Source organism: Myodes glareolus, chromosome 14 (genome assembly GCF_982192425.1).
Source record: "Myodes glareolus chromosome 14, mMyoGla1.1, whole genome shotgun sequence".
Lineage (NCBI taxonomy): Eukaryota > Metazoa > Chordata > Mammalia > Rodentia > Cricetidae > Myodes > Myodes glareolus.
The window spans coordinates 17,625,163-17,644,000 of NC_142039.1; the positions used below are offsets into that span (position 1 = coordinate 17,625,163).

An 18,838-nucleotide genomic window follows, 5' to 3' on the forward strand; every position below is an offset into this window, starting at 1 on the left:
ACAATTTGTCTCACTCCCTACAAGGTTTTCAATATTTCCTCAAAAAGATTCTGATTGACACAATACATAAAAGGGACCTGGTCATATAAGTTCCTCAATTACTCCATATTACTTTGGGAACAAGATCATTGACTAAACATGACTAGGAAATCACACATGTACTTAGAGACTGAATTTTTGATGAGTGTATGGAATAATTTAAAAAGACTTTTTGATCCCTCCTGGATCCTTATATGTTTTGCTTGGGGGTGTGGTACTGCTAATTCTTCTGTTTTAAATGTCTCCTACTGCCTAATTGTCAACAAAAGGTGGCCAAGGCAACCCTCCAGGTTCTAATGGCTCAGACGACTCAGACACTAGACAAAGCCCTCCTGGAGAGGTAATGCATGCAGGGCTTACTGAGGTTCAAAAGGTGCCTGACCCACCACTCTGACTGCTCGCCAAGATCAATGCTCTACAAGGGCTGGTAGTCAAGGAAGGGTAAGAGTAGGAAAAGCTGACTTAAGACAGACACAGTTCATTGTGCTGAGCCCTCCTGAGGTGGGGACAAGAAGGCCAGGGTAAGGCACCCTAGCTTCCACTGAGCATGTCCTGTAAAATTAATTAAGGATGGATATGTGGGATGACTGAGCCTTAATGGGCCTGCGAGCCAGCCAGCCTAGGCCGATATTAAGAGCATGTGCAGTAGATATTTCCTAAAAGCCGGCTTGGGTCTGCCAGAGAGCCTTGATAACACCAGCCGAGTCTGACAAGAAATGATGTGGACCTGTGAACAGTGGCCACATCACCTCAGCAGAGGCCAACCCCTTCCTGAAGTAAACTGAGCTTTGTTTCAACATGTTCCTGGTGCCTATGGCTCTGCACCTACTTTGCCTCGCCCCCAAGGGCCACCCTCTAGGACCCTGCCACACTTTATTGTATATATATGTGTGTGCATGTGTGTTCATGGTGTGTCTGAGTACATGAACGTTAGAGGCTACCCTCAGGAGTCAGTTTTCTCCTTCCACCATGACTTCCAGGAATCGAGCTCAGGTCGGCAGGCTTCTGTGCCTTTACCCGCTGAGCTATCAGTCCATATTTTCTTACTTCTTCAGTTAATATTTTAGGTCAGTACACAAATTATTGTGTTCCAGCATGGCATCACCATTCATATGCATCACTATATTTTGTTCTGCCCAATGGCCTGCAGGCCTCTGCCCTCCCCCCTCACATTGGTCCCTTTCTGTCCCTCAGTACTCACTGTGCTCTCCCTTTGCACAACACCTACTACCCTCTCCCTTCCCATGTCATTTAAGCTCTCTTCTTCCCTCTCACGATCTCTTACTATTTCTGTAAAGCCTAATTCTGACCACCTACCTGACAGGTATAAAAATGGAAATGAAAGAAATATAGATAAATCTGAACAGACTGAGCCAGAGAGCAAGAATTTCATAGAAAGTTATTTTATTATCAGAACAGTATGCTTCCTTATGTTTAAGATCTATTTATTATGTTATGTTATTATTATTATTTTTTTTACAAATACCAAAGTTCCTCCATGTTTCCCAAGTGAATATGTACGAGTATAAAAACTGATGATTTTGCATACTGCCCACTCCATCTCCTGCTGGTCCGGACCACTGGGAGGTTGTGTTCTGTACGCCGTCTCCTAGAGTAGCTGTTTCCCTCTTCTACTTATTCACAAGGCAGCGCTCAGTCGTCCTCTTGCTCATTTCTTTTCTGTCAAAGGAAACCAAGACTATGTTGGAGAAGCACATTCTAACTAGGATATCTGCCCAGCCAAGGTCACTGTTTCTGTCAGAAAGTGTAACTTTCTGGAGATCTTCACAAAAGATGTGGCTTGAAATTATGGAAAAAAGATGCTTTAACTAATTTGATAAGCTGACACATCACCGGGCTCCTGGATGACAGCCCTCAAGCATCCGAATACTTTCTTCTCTTCCTTACACAGGTACACACACTCCGACAAAGAAACACACATATTCACAATCACCATGTAGCAGAGGAGACTTGATCTTCGAACCCATGACAACATACATACTTAAAGCTAGTAGTATGCAAATTTTTCAAATGAGTATGTGTCATAAAAGTGTCTTCTGCCATCCTGACAAGTTATCCCTTCACCTTGTAGTTTCTATTTCCTTACAAATCGGCCTAATTCTTTCACTGTGGTCCTTTAATCCATAATCAGTGATAAAAGTCCAGGTGGTCCAGGACTGAAAGAAAGTGCCACAAAGCACACTTGAATCCCAGCACATGAACTTCCATATACTCTACCAGTTTAAGGAAATCTATAAGCTTGTAAGCGTCTTCCCCAGTGGAGAGGTCCACGAAGTCCTTGGGCAGTCGGTAGCTCAGATAGGGACTGGGCTGCACCGTAACTTCACTGTTTGTGCAGCGGAAGGCTGGAGAATCCTTTACAAAGAGAAAACAGCGAAGTCTGTCAATTTGTTTTTAGGTCTACTTTCTAAACTTAAAAACAACAGTCGCACAATTTCAATGCCATTGTTCTCTTCTGAACTACAGAAGGAAGAAAGTAAGACTCTAAAGTAAGAGAAGGTACCAGACTTTAAAATACTTCTACATGGTTACTAGAAAGTGAACAGAAAGTCTTTCAAAGTAGCGTTCCATTTAGAGCTGGACGGGTCTCTAAGAGCTGCCTACATACAACACTGTGTGTGGCGGAGATGCTCCTGAGTAGGACAGAGCCCAGTGTTAGTCTCTTTAGGCCCAAGCAACGTCATAAAGGTCAGAACTCTGTGCTATTATCACTTTTACAGGTGTGTGGTTGGGAGGTATGCTCTTGGAAGTACTCTGCCCTTGGGGAAGTACTTTGCCCTTCACAGTGAGGGCAAATGAGTACTCTGAATTCCATAATTTTTTTATACTCCTCTTAGATCATCAGCCATTGCACCATCTACGTGAACTGCAAGTTCATAGGTCACTAGTCTTCCAACTCATTCTTTAGTACACTTGGTCAAGTCTTGTGTATAATGTGGACATGTTGTCTTGTGCCAAAAAGGACTCCAGAGACAGAAGGCCTTGGCTATGGACTTCCCAGCTGGCAGATATGTAGGTGAGGAAGGTTGATGTCCAGCAGAGGAAGACAAGACGGGAACTTAGACAAGACGGGTTGCCTGCCTGAGCATGGGTGGGAAGAATTTAACTGAGCAACGGCAACTTAACTGTAACTATCAATGAATACAACTCTTCTACTCCCAGCAACCTCTAGTTCCTCAGGCAAACAAGTTTAAGGGTAGAAAAAGGTAATGAAAATTTGCTGAAAGAAAGGTTAGCTGTGAAGATGGGAAAAGGAAGAGTGTAGCTGCATAAATAAATGTGGTTAAAGGAAAAAAAATTAAGATGGGAGTTACATGAACTTGGCTGAACCCGGACAGGAGTAGACAAGAAAAGGGTGAAAAATACAACATGCTAAGAAGGGTGAGCTCAAGGCTTAGGAGGGCAGGCAGGGGTGAGCTCAAGGCTTAGGAGGGCAGGCAGGGGTGAGCTCAAGGCTTAGGAGGGCAGGCAGGGGTGAGCTCAAGGCTTAGGAGGGCAGGCAGGGGTGAGCTCAAGGCTTAGGAGGGCAGGCAGGGGTGAGCTCAAGGCTTAGGAGGGCAGGCAGGGGTGAGCTCAAGGCTTAGGAGGGCAGGTAGGGGTGAGCTCAAGGCTTGGGGAGCAGGCAGGGGTGAGCTCAAGGATTAGGAGGGTAGGTAGGGGTGAACTCAAGGCTTGGGGGCAGGTAAGAGTGAGCTCAAGACTTTAGGGGGCAGGCAGGGGTGAGTTCTAGGCTTAGGAGGGCAGGCAAGGGTGAGATCAAGGCTTAGGAGCGCAGGCAAGGGTGAGCTCAAGGCTTTGCAGACAATAAGCCAAGAAGCTTCTCCTTCCTATAGAGGGGCTGAAAGGATCTGCTGAGAGGAAGAGAAGGAACAATGGCTGGAAGAAATGAAAAGCCTGGAGAAATGGGACCAGCCTGGAGACACCTGAGATGAAAGCTGACCAGGGACACTCACCACAAAAGCAGAGGTCACAATGTGAAGAGGCCCTGGTCTGGGTAGATAGGTAGCCACTGCTCTCTGCTAACACGCAGCAGGAAGCAAGGACCAGAGAAGCAATGGTGCGAACTGACTGAGGGTCAAGGTTCTTCCAGGTGAGCATGACTGACAGGCAGAGTATGGAAAACCAGAATAAGCAGAACAACTCTGCTTTCCAGGGAAAGGAATGAGCACATGGACACCCATGCTGATGGGAAGTAAGAGCCAGCAAAGCTGTGTCTCCTGGACCCTTTCCCAGAGGTCCAGGTTCTGTCAATGCGATCAAGGGTGTGAATGGACTGAAAAGGTCGGACTTACCTGCCCCTGAGCATCCCCTTCATTGAAGTCACCTCTTAGGTTGTTCTCTGATGTCAGCTCTTCCCAAGTAAACAACAGTGAGTCTGTGACTTCCCCAAATGGATTAAAGTCAATCAGCCACACCTTCCCCTGGAGCACAGACAGAAGAAAATCAGCTTAGTATAAAATAAAAACAAACACAACCTATACTCTCTGATTAAACAGGCATTCTACTATTACTTTCCCTTAACAATCATCTTAAATGCTCAGTGTCCTATCCTGGAGTCCCCTGTCAAAGCAGACAGATCCAAGGGGCTGACTGAAGCAGAGAGAAGAGAACCAGTCAGAAGGCCCCACCGAGGGCCCATCTAAACACAGCACAAAGGGTACAGAAATGGTTTTTATTTTATTTTTAGTTTTCCATGTGGCATTTAGTTTGCATGTATGACAGAGCTTGAAAGCACACGAAGGAGAGAGGAAAAAGATTATCTCAACCTTTGAAAGGAATTTCTTGTCTTCAGAAACAGCCTACTAGATGCTCACTTACGGGAAAGAATGCTCCAACTGTTCAACTGTGCTGGAGTCAGGGACAGCTGAGCAAAAAGTGGTCCATATAAACCTATCTGAACTGGGAATGTGTACAATCCTAGGAAATCAAAGCCAGGGCATTTGATCACAGAGCCATTTGGGTCATAGGTAGACATGTTTTGAAATTTTTATTCTTCTACTTCTGGTTTGCTCTGTGTGTGTGTGTGCGTGTGTGTGTGTGTGTGTGTGTGTGTGTGTTGGGGTACTTATGCAGAAACCAGAAGGAGATGTCAGCTGTCTTCTTCAATTGCTTTCCCCCTTAGTTTTTGAGACAGAGTCTGTCACTGAACCTGCAACTCACTAACCAGGCTAGACAGGCTGGCCAGCAAGTCCCAGGGACCATCCTGTCACTACTTCCCCAGAACTGGAATTACAGGCACATACCATTGCACCCAGCTTTTCATATATGAGTTGTGGGGTTCAAACTTTGGCCTCCATGAATGTGTGGCAAGCACTTTACCAACGGAGCCTTCTCCCCAATCCCTGATTTTCTACTGACTTGTTCATTTACTTTATGTACTGTTAACAATTAGATGTTTTATTATACATGTGAAATTCCCATGTTGTGATCAGATAGCTGTGTCACAGTCGGACATTCCAAAAGAGAGAGAATGCTGAGTCAGCAGTCTACTGATGCTGTTTTCATCTAGGCTAAAACAAAATTTTAGAGAAGGTGAGGAACCTCAACAGGGCTTACTTCGGAAACATCCAGTCAATGGCATGGAGCCATTTCAAGACATTCTCACCACATGTCATGTGAATAAGGTTATTTAATATATTCCCCAGGAGAAATCCTACAAGCTTCTCTTGCCACTTGAGCCATTGGCACACATCAGTCTGGCACTCACCTCTCTATTCTTAGACCATGTGAAATAATACTAGCCACCAGTCAGTCTGACATAACACCAAATTTGTTTAGGGTGCTACAACTAAGATAGTTTTAGTACCCTGCCTGTTGTTTTTAACAAAATTCAAATTCTCTCTTCTTGACTTTTGCTTGTTTGTGTTTTGAGACCGTTTCTCTGTGTAGCCCTGGCCGACCTGGAACTCAGTTTGTAGGCTAGTTGGCCTCAAACTCAGATCCACTAGCCTCTGCCACCTGAGTGCTGGGATTAAAGTGTGTACCACCATGCCTGACTCTATTTGAGTTTTCATTATCAACAAAACCATCTCAGAATTTTCCTCTTTTTGATAGTGAATACTGACTATAAACTAAAATTGTATCTCATTACAAAACCAACCATCAGTGGTAGCTGGCAGCATTTGATCTGAAAGTCAGATACCATTTTCATTAGCCCCCAAAATAAGGTAAGTCAGCTGCAGTGAGGCATAAAACTGTGCAGAATGAAATTCTATGGTTGAACATGCTTTTATATGACATCTCAGGCCTCAGTCATCCTGAGTAGTTAATTCCATATAGGGAAATTCATAAGAAATGAAGACTCAGACTAATGTTTCTTGTATCAACCAAATGACCACTCATCAGTAAATGTCTCTAAACTAGAAAGACCAATCAACAACAGGATCTGTCCCTTCAACAAGCTCAATCTGGATCACAACATACTTCCTAAACAACCAGAGCCAACACCACCCACAATATGGAGCACACTGCCATGGGACAGAGCAAACTCAGGGCGCGCTGAGATTACAGCAGAGCACAGAGAACCTGTCTGGCTGAGGATGCTAGAAATGCTTCCCAGAGTAACTTGGGTTTCGGCACGGCTCTTCTGAGAAAGATCTCACTGTACTGTCCAGTGCTCAAGTGATTCTTCCGCCTCAGCCACCCAAACAGCTACAATTACAGCTGGCACCACTGTACCCAGTCTTCGCAACTCAGAATTTGGAGGACAACAGTAACAGTGTGGGTGAGAGTGCAGTGTGGATGGGAAAGCCGATACCTGCAGAGAAAAATCAAGAATAATACAACCATAATGGTGAGGTCATGAACAGCAGATTGCTTTGGTTAGTGTGTAAAATTCATGATGGTTTGTTTCTACAATACACTCTGCTGAGGTGTCTTTAAAGGCCTCCTATTTGGAACAGGATCAAATTCAGATTATAAGAATCCCTTTAAATGTACAGACAACAACTGTGAGGAAGAGGGGGGGGAAGCCCCAGGAACCAGAAAGGAAAGGAGTCTGAGAACCAGAGGTAAGAGTCTAGTTGAGCAGCAGGAGCTCAGGGAGCTTAGAATTCCTCCCAGGAATGCAAAGGCAAGGGTTCCAGCACCACACAACAGCCAGGACTGGCCTGAAGGAGGGACTTAGGACTAGGGAGCAACTTCCGAGGGCTGCATCCTCAGTGAAAGCCTCAAGTCGATGTGCCAGACTTTGTTGACTCCCCATTGGAGCCTTGTCCTCTCTGAGGGTTAGATGTGGGATGGAGAGGGGAAAGGTAGGTGGAGCGGAAGGAGGGGAGGGAAGGGGAACTGGGATTGGTATACAGATTAAAAAAAGACTGTTTCTATATAAAAAAGTAAATTAAAATAAATAGTTAAATAAATAAATAAATGGCAGGAGAGATGGCTTAGACGTTAAGAGCACTGGCTGTTCTTCCAGAGGTCCTGAGTGCAATTTCCAGCAACCACATGGTGGCTCACAATCATCTACAATGAGATTTGGTGCTCTCTTTTGGCATGCAGGAATATGTGTCAGAACACTGTATAAATAATCAATAAAATCTTTAAAGAAAATGTGCCAAAGAAGAAAAAAATAAATGCCTACCGACTGACTGGGAACCAAAGGCATCGTCTTTCTCCAGAGTTTGAGAAACATGATAGGAGCAAATGAAAACTCTGATCTCTAGAGTCTTTGGGATTCTCACAAGTAAAAGCTCATTAAAGATTAATTCAAAGTAAAACAAGCAAAATGAATGATGAGATTAAAGGAAACAACATGGGTGAAAGTCTGCAAATACAGCAGAGACTAAAACCCCAAGATCTTAGGTGGAAAAAACATCATCATACTGAGAGATAATAAGAATAAAAATACTGATGTTAGGACAGTTGAATAAGGTCTAGAAAAAGACAAAATTGGATCCATATTGCACAGCAAACAGATAAATGAAAAAATACTAAAGAAATCAAAGACTTAAACATAAAGCAAGAAAGCAAACTAGAGGAGCTAAGAATTAAGAATGGTGGCTCACATTTGTAATTCACTGTAGTCAGGAAACTGAGGCAGGACTGCCTTGAGTTCAAGGTCAGGCTGGGCTACTTGGAAGGATCCTGTCTCAAAACAAACCAAAAGACTCCCCATATAATCCAACAATATTCTGTTTATAAGACCGCTAAACATAAAAGCATAAAAAAATGAATTCACAAAACAATCCCAAGCCTACCATACTATTGATATTAGATAAAATACATAATGAAAAACATATTAGGAAAAGAAGGTCCCTACTTAATGATAAGATTTCACTTGAAATGATCTGTTGTGGTTAACCTCAATTGTCAGCTTGTTTGGACTGAGAGACACCAAGAAGATTGGCAAAGCATATTTCTGGGTTTATCGCCGAGGGCAAGCAAGTTCACATATGACTGCTACAAAAGACAGGGACTAAAGGAGAAAGACCCACCCTGAATATGGGCAGCAAAGTCCAAAGAAAGGGTCCTTGGAGGGAAAATAAAAAGCAGATAGAAGACCATCGGTGCAGCTCTGCTCTACTCTACCACCTCTTTCTCTGGTGTCTCAGTCACCAAAGGCTCACAGTGATGGAGCCAAATGGCCATGGACTGAAACCTCTGAAACTGTGAGCCAATATCCAATGTCCTACTTTTATTTACATCATATGTTTCTTCAAAATAATAAAGGCTGACACAGAAAAATTAGTGTTATTTAAGAACATAACTTCAAAGTAGAGAAGTTATGAAGTTATGAAGAACACAGCTTCAAAGTAGAGAAGTAGAGAAGAAACTAACACAACTAGAAAGCAAGGTATTTTAGTAGACACTGGATTTTTTCCAAGTGATAAAGTCTACACATCTATAAAAATAAACAAACGGCACAAAGAACCCGTTCCCTCCTGGTCTGCTGCACCAGTTGATCAGTTCATTGATGATACTGCTCATTGGCGACCCCAGCCCTCCCCACAAAGTGCACTGACTTTACAGAGATCCATAAGTACCATTCCCTCCAGAAGCTGCAGATTTTAGAAACAAGTTTGATCTAGATATAGCTCCCTGTAGAACATAGCACACACAAGCTAAACTTCCTATGGCAAGCACACACAGAAAGTTTCCAAGGGCATTATCAAGTTATAAAGTCAAACTTACAAAAGAAAGACTCAAAACTAAACATATATTCTGTCCAGAGAGCAATAAAACTACAAGTTAATAACAATAAAACACATCTGAAAAGGGGCGGGGGAAAGAGAGAGAGAAAATTTTTTTTAAGACTCTAAAACAGGACTGGAGAGATGGCTCAGAGGTTAAGAGCACTGGCTGCTCTTCCAGAGGTCCTGAGTTCAATTCCCAGCAACCACATGGTATCTCATTTGTAATGAGATCTGGTGCCCTCTTCTGTTGTGTGTCACATAATAAAGAAATCTTTAAAAAAAATTGAGAGACTGAAAAAAAATGTCTATAAAATAACAGACAGATGGATCTCTGTGAGTTTCAGGCCACTCACTCTACGAGTTTCAGGCCAAATTGTTCTACATAGTGAGTTGTGAGTTCTAGGTAAGCTAGAGCTACATAGCAAAACCCTGTCTCACAAAAAAAAAAAAAAGAAAAAAGAAGAATGCATACAATGACTAAATTCTACTGGTGTATTATCATCCCTGTGGGAACTTCTGAGAGCATTTTCCAAGGCCCCATTTCAGACGTACTGAGTGGGTAGGTCACCAATGTGATGAGTACAGAACAGGACTCTGCAGACTGAATCAACTTGTCCAACACAATAAACACAGTTGTGTCAAAGTGTCACCAGGTACAAACACAGCTCAGTTATATTTCATGAACCAGACCACTTACATACATGAGTTAGCTTTCTACAAGAATAGCCTCACAATAATATATTCAAGAAAGTGTCTAACAAACTCTGATATACGTGCCATTGAGTAAATGCAAATGAGTTGTACAATATGGTCTAAATCTCTGAACAGAAACTGTCAGGATGTTTAGACTGGCGTGCTTCTCACTTTTAAAAATGTAACTAGTTTTAGATCCGCAAGATCTCAGCTACCGTTACTCATGGCCTCGTCCAACTTTACGTTAAGAAGTTTCTAAACTCTTTTACAGGCGAAACAGCTGCTTCACCTGTCAGCCCTACTAAGTCAGTGATCACGACACTTGCCAGGGACAGAAGGAGACAGCTTGCCTGATTCCAACATTTCCAAGTGGCAGTATATGAAATAACTGGCTTAGTAGCTGTACAATGTGGGCAGATAACACATACCTCACAACATTAGATAGACAGATATGGGATTAAATAATACTAAAAGCCTTCTGGGAAAAGAGCGTGTTCTAGACAGTAGGCTGGGTTCATCCTGCTTTAATTGCCTTGATGCTGCCTGCAGCAGGCCATTCCTCACAAACATTTACATGTCTGCCACTTCCATGTCAAGATAACAAACTCCTTCACTGTCCGAGGTCATGCTGTTTAAAACTTTCTGTCAGAAGCGCAGCAGCTAGCACAGCAGATTCATAAACGCTGGCCGTGTGAGCGATCTGCCAATGTCTGCAGTGAGAAGCAGAGCTGCATGATAGCCAGGGTCTTGGCTGCAGGATCAGATTTCTATCCATGAACTCACCCCCGCCTCCCACTCTTCTGAGGTTTATTTCCACACAGCTGACACTTTCCAAAGCATCATTCCTGTCTTTACCCCGCTTCTTCTATTTGTGTATGTGTGATGTGCATAAAGGTGTGTATATATGTGTGTGTATGTACACACGCAAACCAGAGGCTTACACTAAGGTACTTCCTGGATTTCTCTCCACTTCACTCATTAAGGCAGGGGCTCTCACTGGACCTAGAGCTTGCTGGGTTTACAGCACTCCAGAAGGCTACACCATGATCGTCCAACCTTTCCGTGGGTTCCGAGGGTCTGAACTCTGACCACCATGCTTGCAACAGCAAACACTTTATCCACTTTAACCACCTTAGCCATCTTCCCAGCCCCCAACTCATCTCACTTTATAACCCTCCTTTCTAATGCTTACATCTTCCTTCACTCTAGAAGACAGAGAGGTCAACAGCAAACAGTTACTAGAGGACATAATTCTATGGGCCATATTTGCTTGGTCAGAAAGAATTCAAAGTTGTGATAGGCATCACAGTCACACAGTGGAGTGGGAATGAGACACCTGCTGGTGAATAGGTCAGGCATGAGAAAATATATCTCTAACAGCTCAGTCACCAGGCAGAATCACAGGACAACATTCAGACTGAGGCTTCTCTGAGAAGATCACACGGCTTAGACAATGAAATCTCTGCTGTAGGAAGTTTGCATGAAGTCAGGCTTTTGTCTCCTTCTCCATCTCACCAGTTTGCATCACTTTTAAGATGTTAAGTGAAAGTGTTAGACGTTTCTCCAAAGAAGATATACAGATGGCCAACAGACTCAAAAAACACTCAAAACCATCCATCAGAGGTGTGTGAATGAAAGCTACAATGAGATATTGCCCAGTGCCAGCCAGAACAGCCGCTCTCAGAAAGAACAAAGATAACAAGGGCCTGGGAGGAACGTAAGCTAGTTCACCCCATGAGGAACAACGTGGAAGCTCCACAAAAAGTTAAAAACAGGCCTCATCTCAGCCTGTAAAGGCACTTGCTGACAATGCTGATGACCTGGGTTTGATTTCTGGAACCCACATGGTGGAAAGAGAGTAGGACACGCAAGTGCATCCACACTCTTACACATTATCAACGCAAATAAACAAATAAATAAAAACGGAAGAACTGTATGACCTAGCAATCCCAGTCCTTGGCATACATCCAAGGAGAACTGAGTACCTGAACAAACCATTGTCTCTCATCTTTATTCGCAGCACTACTGACAATAACCTATAAGTGTGGACAGCTTAAGGGCCAGTCAGCTGATAAATGGGCAAAGAAAATGTGATCCAAATACACAACAGAATAATGTTGAGCAATTAAAAAAAAATGCTACCCAGTTATCTGAGGCAACACAGATGAACTGGAAAGCCTTATGTAAGCGAACTAACTAAGCCAGGCAAGGGCAAATACCACATGATCTCATTCATATTAGAAATCAAACCAAGAATCTCACAGGAGTCAAGAGTAGAAATGTGGCTACCAGAGGTTGGGTAGACAGAAAGATGGGCAGACGTTGATCAATGTACAAAGTTAATATTGAGGAATAAAAAATTCTGATGTGTTACTGCATAGCAGGGTGACTATTGGGATGTTAAAAGGGTGACCTTTTAACACTGGGAAAGGATATTGTCACCTCAAATGTATTGGGTCCCATTAATAGCTATCCTGGGACACGTGACCACAGGCTGCAGGTTGGAAATGCCTTCTAGATAATGATGATATTCTGTGTTGTTCAAGAGAATTTTGAATGTTCTTACCATAAAGAATTACAAATATTTGAGTAGAAAGCTGTTTACCCAGAACTAAACATTACACAATGCAGACATGCATTAAAATGTTAAATTCATCTAATTTTTATGGTTTTATGTATTAGATAAATATCAATTTAAGTTAAAAATGTCAACCTGGGCTGGGGAGATAACAAGTTGGTAAAGTGCTTGCCTCACAGCCATGGGGGCCCAAGTTTGATCCCCAGAAACCACAGAAAAATGACAGGCATGGTTTGTACACATTTGTAAGCCGGCAGTAGGGAGGTGCGACAGGAAGACCCCTGAGGCTCACTGTCTAGCTGGCCTCATTTAATTGATGAGATCCAGGCCAATGACACTTGCTTCCTCAGTGGAGACTGGAATTTCTGAGGATGTTCTCTGAGGTTGTTCTTTTTTCTATGTGCACAACCCATATGCAACATACAGCATGTGCGACCTTCCCACATGAATATAAATACACACACACACTCACTTAAAAATTTAAAGGATAAATATTAAAGAAAAAAACAAAGAATAAATGTAAACAAGATCACATCTTTAGTCTAAAGCAAGTCATGCAAAGAACCCTTTAGTTGACTTTAAAAGAAAGAAATTAAGTACCAAATGACAAATTCCTGGCCAGTTAAGTGTGTACAATGCATTATTTTCAGCAGGGTCAGACCTCCCAAAAAGCACGAGGAAGGATATAAAGTAGCCACTTATTTATCTACTTGTTCCTTTATTAGTCCCTGCATTGAGGGCACATGGCCATATTCCCGAGATCAGATGAGATCAGGCACATTCAGGGTCGTATGGCCGTAGACCATAATCCCAACACATGGGAGAAATGGTAGGAAAGCCATGAGTTCAAAGCCAACCTGGTTTATATAACAAGATCCAGGCCAGCAGAGCTACACGGAAAGACTGTTGCAAAAACAAGAACGCTGAGTTTCTTCACGTTGGGCATGCTGCTGTAAGGAGTAACCTTGCAGTGTGAGCTCAGACCTCAGCCTGAGAACTCATTTCTTGAGCAGCAGACCACTGTGGCCTTAATGGCTGTGCACTCTGCTCGTCGTTCCTTATTTAAAGCAAGTTAACTACAGTCTACTTACCCTACTGTCTCTGTATATATCGAACACAACTGCAAAGAAAAAAACACCTCAGTTACTAATAAACTAATACTTTTATAATCCGGATCTTCTGTTGAAACTCAAGCACATTTTATTACTAAACACAAGAGAAGATCATTAGCCTTGAATACTTAATACTTCTAAATCTCCAAACTCAGTCAGGAAAGGTGGCCCACATTCCTTAGCACTGGGGAAACTAAGGCAGGAGGATTGCTGTAAGGTCAGAGTCAGCTTGAACCACCAGTGGCATCCAGGCCAGCGGACTACAGTGTGAGACCCTGTCCCAAAACAACAATTAACGGACTCACTGATGAAATAAAATTCCAGACATAAAAGCATTCTGTGCTGTATTCTCTGTTTAACTGCCTCCTCCTTTTCTACCCACAACTGTAATGATTCCTCATACTTAAAAATGCAAACCAAACGCCATCATCTGAACCAGCTGCTTCCATGGGGAGAAGAAGCTGTCACCAAGAGAAATACTAATAAAAGGAGCATCCATTACTTATCTGAGGCGTGAAATGAGTAAAATTTGTCATAAGAAAGCACAAAATGTAATTATAAGACAGCACAATTCATCTTCCTTTTTAATTAAATCTGCTACGGAACTCAGTCGTGGCAAGTACAAAAGGCATAAATCATAGATACAATTCAAAGCTAGTCAAAAACTCTCTTACGTACCACAAACTTTCAGTTCCTCAAAACACCCCCTAGCTGTTTGCTCTGCGGCCACTGCTATCTTTGATTATACAGACAGATGCTAAAATAGAGAAGCACCCTGAGGAACGCACAACATCTACAAGCACGGGGAGAGAACTGGTATCAAATAATGTTACCTGATTAAATGAGGTGAAACACACAGAGAAATCACCAGGATAACAACTGGTGATAGAGAAGCCCGCTAAGAGCACAGACTCTGAGCCGAGTGTACAGACGAGTGTACAGACCAGTCCCACGTCACTGTACTGACAGAGAATACTCACAGTCTTCATCTAAGAACTTATACTGTATGTGTTCCGTGAAAAAGTCTTGAATACATCTGCGAATTTCTTCTTTTTGTTTAGAAATATGATCATAGTATTGCGTGTAGTCCCTCTGAGAAATACCTGGCAAGAAAACATTCCACAGATGTTATTATACAAGGCTCCTAAAACACCAACATGTAATTCAAAGCAGTAATCAAAGCCATTAAAGGTGGCCAAAAGGCCAAGCAGGTGAGCACTGCGGCACAAATGACTCAACCACAGAGGCCATGTGGATAAGAAAATCTTTAGCTCCACAACGCCATGCATTCTTAATTTTGGAAGTAGTTATTTTATTTACCATAATGGAAAGAATTCAGTCACAAATAGGCTTGTTGAGTAAAATATGCACGTGACAACTCTAAACCTGTGCATATGCACTTTTATTTTTCTAAGACAGTCTTCAAATCAATAGCCTCTTCCACTGGGGAGGGGGAGTAGCCCTCTCACACACCCGCCTTCTTCACGCTCTATCTGTAAAAGCAGTCTATTCTTCCTGTTTTGGGAAAGCTGGTCTATCTTTAGAGACTTATCTTTCAAGTCACAGAAAATGAAATATTCTCTTTTTTAAAAAGTGAAGGGGCTGTTGTATGACTCCCTCAATGTATTCAAGTCCTAGGGAAAAGGTTTCTGCTATAAAGAAAGGCTTCTGAGTCCCTAGCCACACACCTAGGTCCCTCTCTGCATACTTAAACTACGGACTATCTAACAGTCAAATGCCTACATTTATTTTAGTTATGGAAATGAATGCTGATATCACATTCAACGAACAGTGATGTGATGTGGGATTTCCCTGTTGTGTGCTGTGAATATTATCATTGGTTAATAAAGAAGCTGCTTTGGTCTATGGCAGGGCAGAATATAGCAAGGTGGGAAATCCAAGCAGAGATAGAGGAGGAAAGAAGGCGGAGTCAGGGAGATGCCATGTAGCAGCTGAAGAAGAAAGATGCCAGAACCTTAGTGGTAAACCACGAGTCTCGTGGTAAAATAGAAAATAATAGAAATGGGTTAATTTAAGATGTAAGAGCTAGCTAGGAATACACCTGAGTCATTCATTGGTCCAACAGTATTGTAATTAATACAGTTTTGTGTGATTATTCGCATCTGGGTGGCCAGGAAACAAAATCACAGTCTCTGTTTACAGTGGTGAGCTGATATTCAATTATACTTTCCTTTGTTAACAAATTTATTTTATAGAATACATGCAGAGATCCACAGCCAAACATTAGACAGAGCTCAGGAAATCCTGCGGATGAGGGGGAGGAAGGATTGTAGGAGGCAGAGGGGTCAAGACCATTACAAGAAAACTCACAGAATCAACTAACCTGGTCTTATAGGGGCTCACAGAGACTTAATCAACAACCAGGAAGCCTGCATGGGACTGATTTAGGCACTCACTCTGCACATATGTTACAGTTGTGCAGCTTGGTCTTCTTGTGGGACTCCCAACAGTGGGAGCAGCGGCTGTCTCTGAGTCTTTGTTGGCTTTTGGAACCCTGTTCTTTATATTGGGCTGCCTTGTCCAGCCTTAATACAAGGGGAGGTCCAGCCTTACCGCACTTGATATCCCACATTTGGCTGATATCTATGGGAGGTCTGCCCTTTTCTTAAGAGAAACGGAGGAGGAGGAGTAGATTGGGGGAATAGGAAGCGGAGTAGGGGGAGCTGGGAGGAGGAGAAGGAGGGGAAACCTCAGTTGGGATGTAAAATAATAATAATAATAATAAATCATTAAAAATACAGTGGAAAAATTTTAAAAGAAACTATCTTCAGCATTTAACTTGAATAAGTGATAGCTAACAAAATAATAACTTCAGAGGTAAGAACACAATGTACTTGTTTGTTGACTATATTTTCTTTTGCTCATGTAATAAACAGTGCCCTACTAACAGAAATAAAGACTGCAGGGGGCTGGAGAGATGTCTCAGTTAAGAGAACAGATGGTTCTTGAGTACAGGGGACTTGAGCTCGGCTCCAGCACCCACGTTAAGACACCTTAGGATTAACTCCCTCAGCTTCAGCTCCAGGCAAATCCAATGGGCATCTGCACTTTATGAGTACAACCCCACACAGAAACACACACACACATGACTAAATAAAATAAATCCTTGTTAATGAAAGGAAGACTGTTAAAACTTGGCTTTTTAATGTTTACAAGCACTTTATACCTAGTAACACAAAACTTTCTAATATTACAGATAATATGTTGAGATTGGTAACAGCTGTCCCCTCCTTCTCTAGAGTCCAGACAAGACTAACAATGCCACCTTCCTGTGTGGAAGTCAAACATAGGCTCAGGACCCTTAGGTAACACAGAGCTCAAGACTCTATCAAACAGAGGCAGCAGCTGGCAGCAAAACTGACCATCCCCCGTCCTAATCACTGAAGTTATTTCCTTCAAAAGCTTGCCTTCTTTTCTTTAGCTATTTTATTATTTAATGAAACATGACAATTGTACTATGAAAGAGTGATGTGACATTTTGAAATATGTATGATAAAAATGATAAAATATATTCACACAATGAAATACAATTCGACCACAAAAGAGCAAAATTCTAAAATTTATAACATAGTTATCCTTCTCTTTTAAAAACAAAAATATTACTCGTGTGTGTGTGTGTGTGTGTGTGTGTGTGTGTATATATATTTTCCTGTTCAGGCATGTGTGAACACACCCCTACGAACAAACAAGTTCATGTGGTGGTCAACAACAACCTATGGAGTTAGCTCTCTCCTTCCACCATGTAGGCTCCAGGGACTGAACTAAGGTCATCAGACCTGGTGACCCACTGAGCCACCTCACCAGCCATCTTCTTTTGGAGATTACTTTGGGTTTAGGGCTATAACAGAGTACTTGCCTAGCACATACCAGGATCTGGGTTCAATTTCTGGAAACACATATGCATTAAAGATTACCTTCAAGGATAAAAACTCACCAATAAGCTTGTTTTCCTTGACAAAACATCGGAATTCAGCCCCAGGAATTAATTCACACCATTTTCGGAGGACAAGCTATGGACAAATGGATAAATGTAACAGAAGTATACCAGAAGACCCTTTCAGACCCTTTCACATCAAGACCTTATTGTGATGATGCCATAAAAGTGGTTTGAGGAAAAGAGGCCACTTAAACTGGAGATGTGACATGAGACGCAGGCAACAGAGCTGCGACCTGTTGTTCTAATAAGGAGAAATTGTTCTGAAACACTTTAGGACAAAACACATTAGGATTTAGGTTTGGCTCAGTGGTGAGTACTTACTTAAGTAAGCTTCTTAAGCTCAAAGCCCTTAGAGTATTCCAGTCAAAACACTCATTTTGATAGATAAGAAATGCATTGAATCAAGCCTTGCAAATGTGGTATTTTAAAAACATGATAAAAGGCAGGGGAGATGGTTCAGTAGTTAAGGGCACTTATTGCTCTTGTAGAGAACCTGGCTTCAGTTCCCAGAACCTACATGGCAGTCCACAATCTCCTGTAACTCCAGTTCTAGGGAATCTAATGCCCTCTTCTGACCTCAATAGGCACCTACCACACACATGATACATAGATATATATGTTGGTAAAACACTCACATATAAAATAAAATTAACAAATTAAATTAAAAAATAAAAATAAACATCAAACTAAAATATTATACATTCCTATGTATTAAAGTTGACCTTGGAATAGGGCATGTGTGAAAATATGGCTATGGAAATTTTATTTAGCAACAAATTAGCAACTATAGCACATTAACAGCAACAAGTAACACACACAGTGGTTGATTTTAAAGCACAAAGGAGTAGAGTCTTTCTCCTTGCCCAGTCTTTCTGTTGTCCTCAGAAGCAGCCAGAACTTTCTGGTTCTTATTTGTCTTTCTAGAAGTAGTCCAGGAATACATAAGTATATAGCATATGGAAACATTTTTAAAAATACAGACAGAAGCATATGCTACATTGGATTCTACTTGCAACATTTTTCACTTTAATTACTTGAGGAATATCACTTCCCTAGCTTTAACTCTTGTGTTCTTAGCATGATGATGCTGTTTCAAAACAAAAGCAATTCAACAGCAAAGGACTGGTAAGCAAATCTTAACTTTAACCAGTATTATATTTCAATGAAAGACTAAAGAAGCAGGAGCAAGGCCCTGCCTCAAAGTGATGTGCCAGACTTTGCTGACTCCCCATAGGAAGCCTTTCGCTCTCTGAGGAGTGGATGAAAGGTGGGGTGGGTGGAAGGTGGGAGCACGTGAGGAGGG

The 18,838-nt window shown here is 42.1% G+C and overlaps 1 protein-coding gene across 1 annotated transcript in view; it reads right to left on the reverse strand.

The window, feature by feature from the left end:
• Nucleotides 1-1,426: 1,426 nt before the first annotated feature.
• Nucleotides 1,427-18,838, reverse strand: part of Cdc123 (cell division cycle 123) — a 47,613-nt gene continuing 30,201 nt past the window's right edge. The window contains exons 8-13 of the mRNA XM_048461256.3: nucleotides 17,533-17,608; nucleotides 14,558-14,680; nucleotides 13,557-13,585; nucleotides 4,353-4,481; nucleotides 2,278-2,415; nucleotides 1,427-1,719 (exon numbers count right to left, since the gene is read on the reverse strand). Coding sequence (XP_048317213.1) covers nucleotides 1,693-1,719; nucleotides 2,278-2,415; nucleotides 4,353-4,481; nucleotides 13,557-13,585; nucleotides 14,558-14,680; nucleotides 17,533-17,608 — 522 coding nt within the window. The 3' untranslated portion in view covers nucleotides 1,427-1,692. The remainder of the gene's footprint in view (nucleotides 1,720-2,277; nucleotides 2,416-4,352; nucleotides 4,482-13,556; nucleotides 13,586-14,557; nucleotides 14,681-17,532; nucleotides 17,609-18,838) is intronic.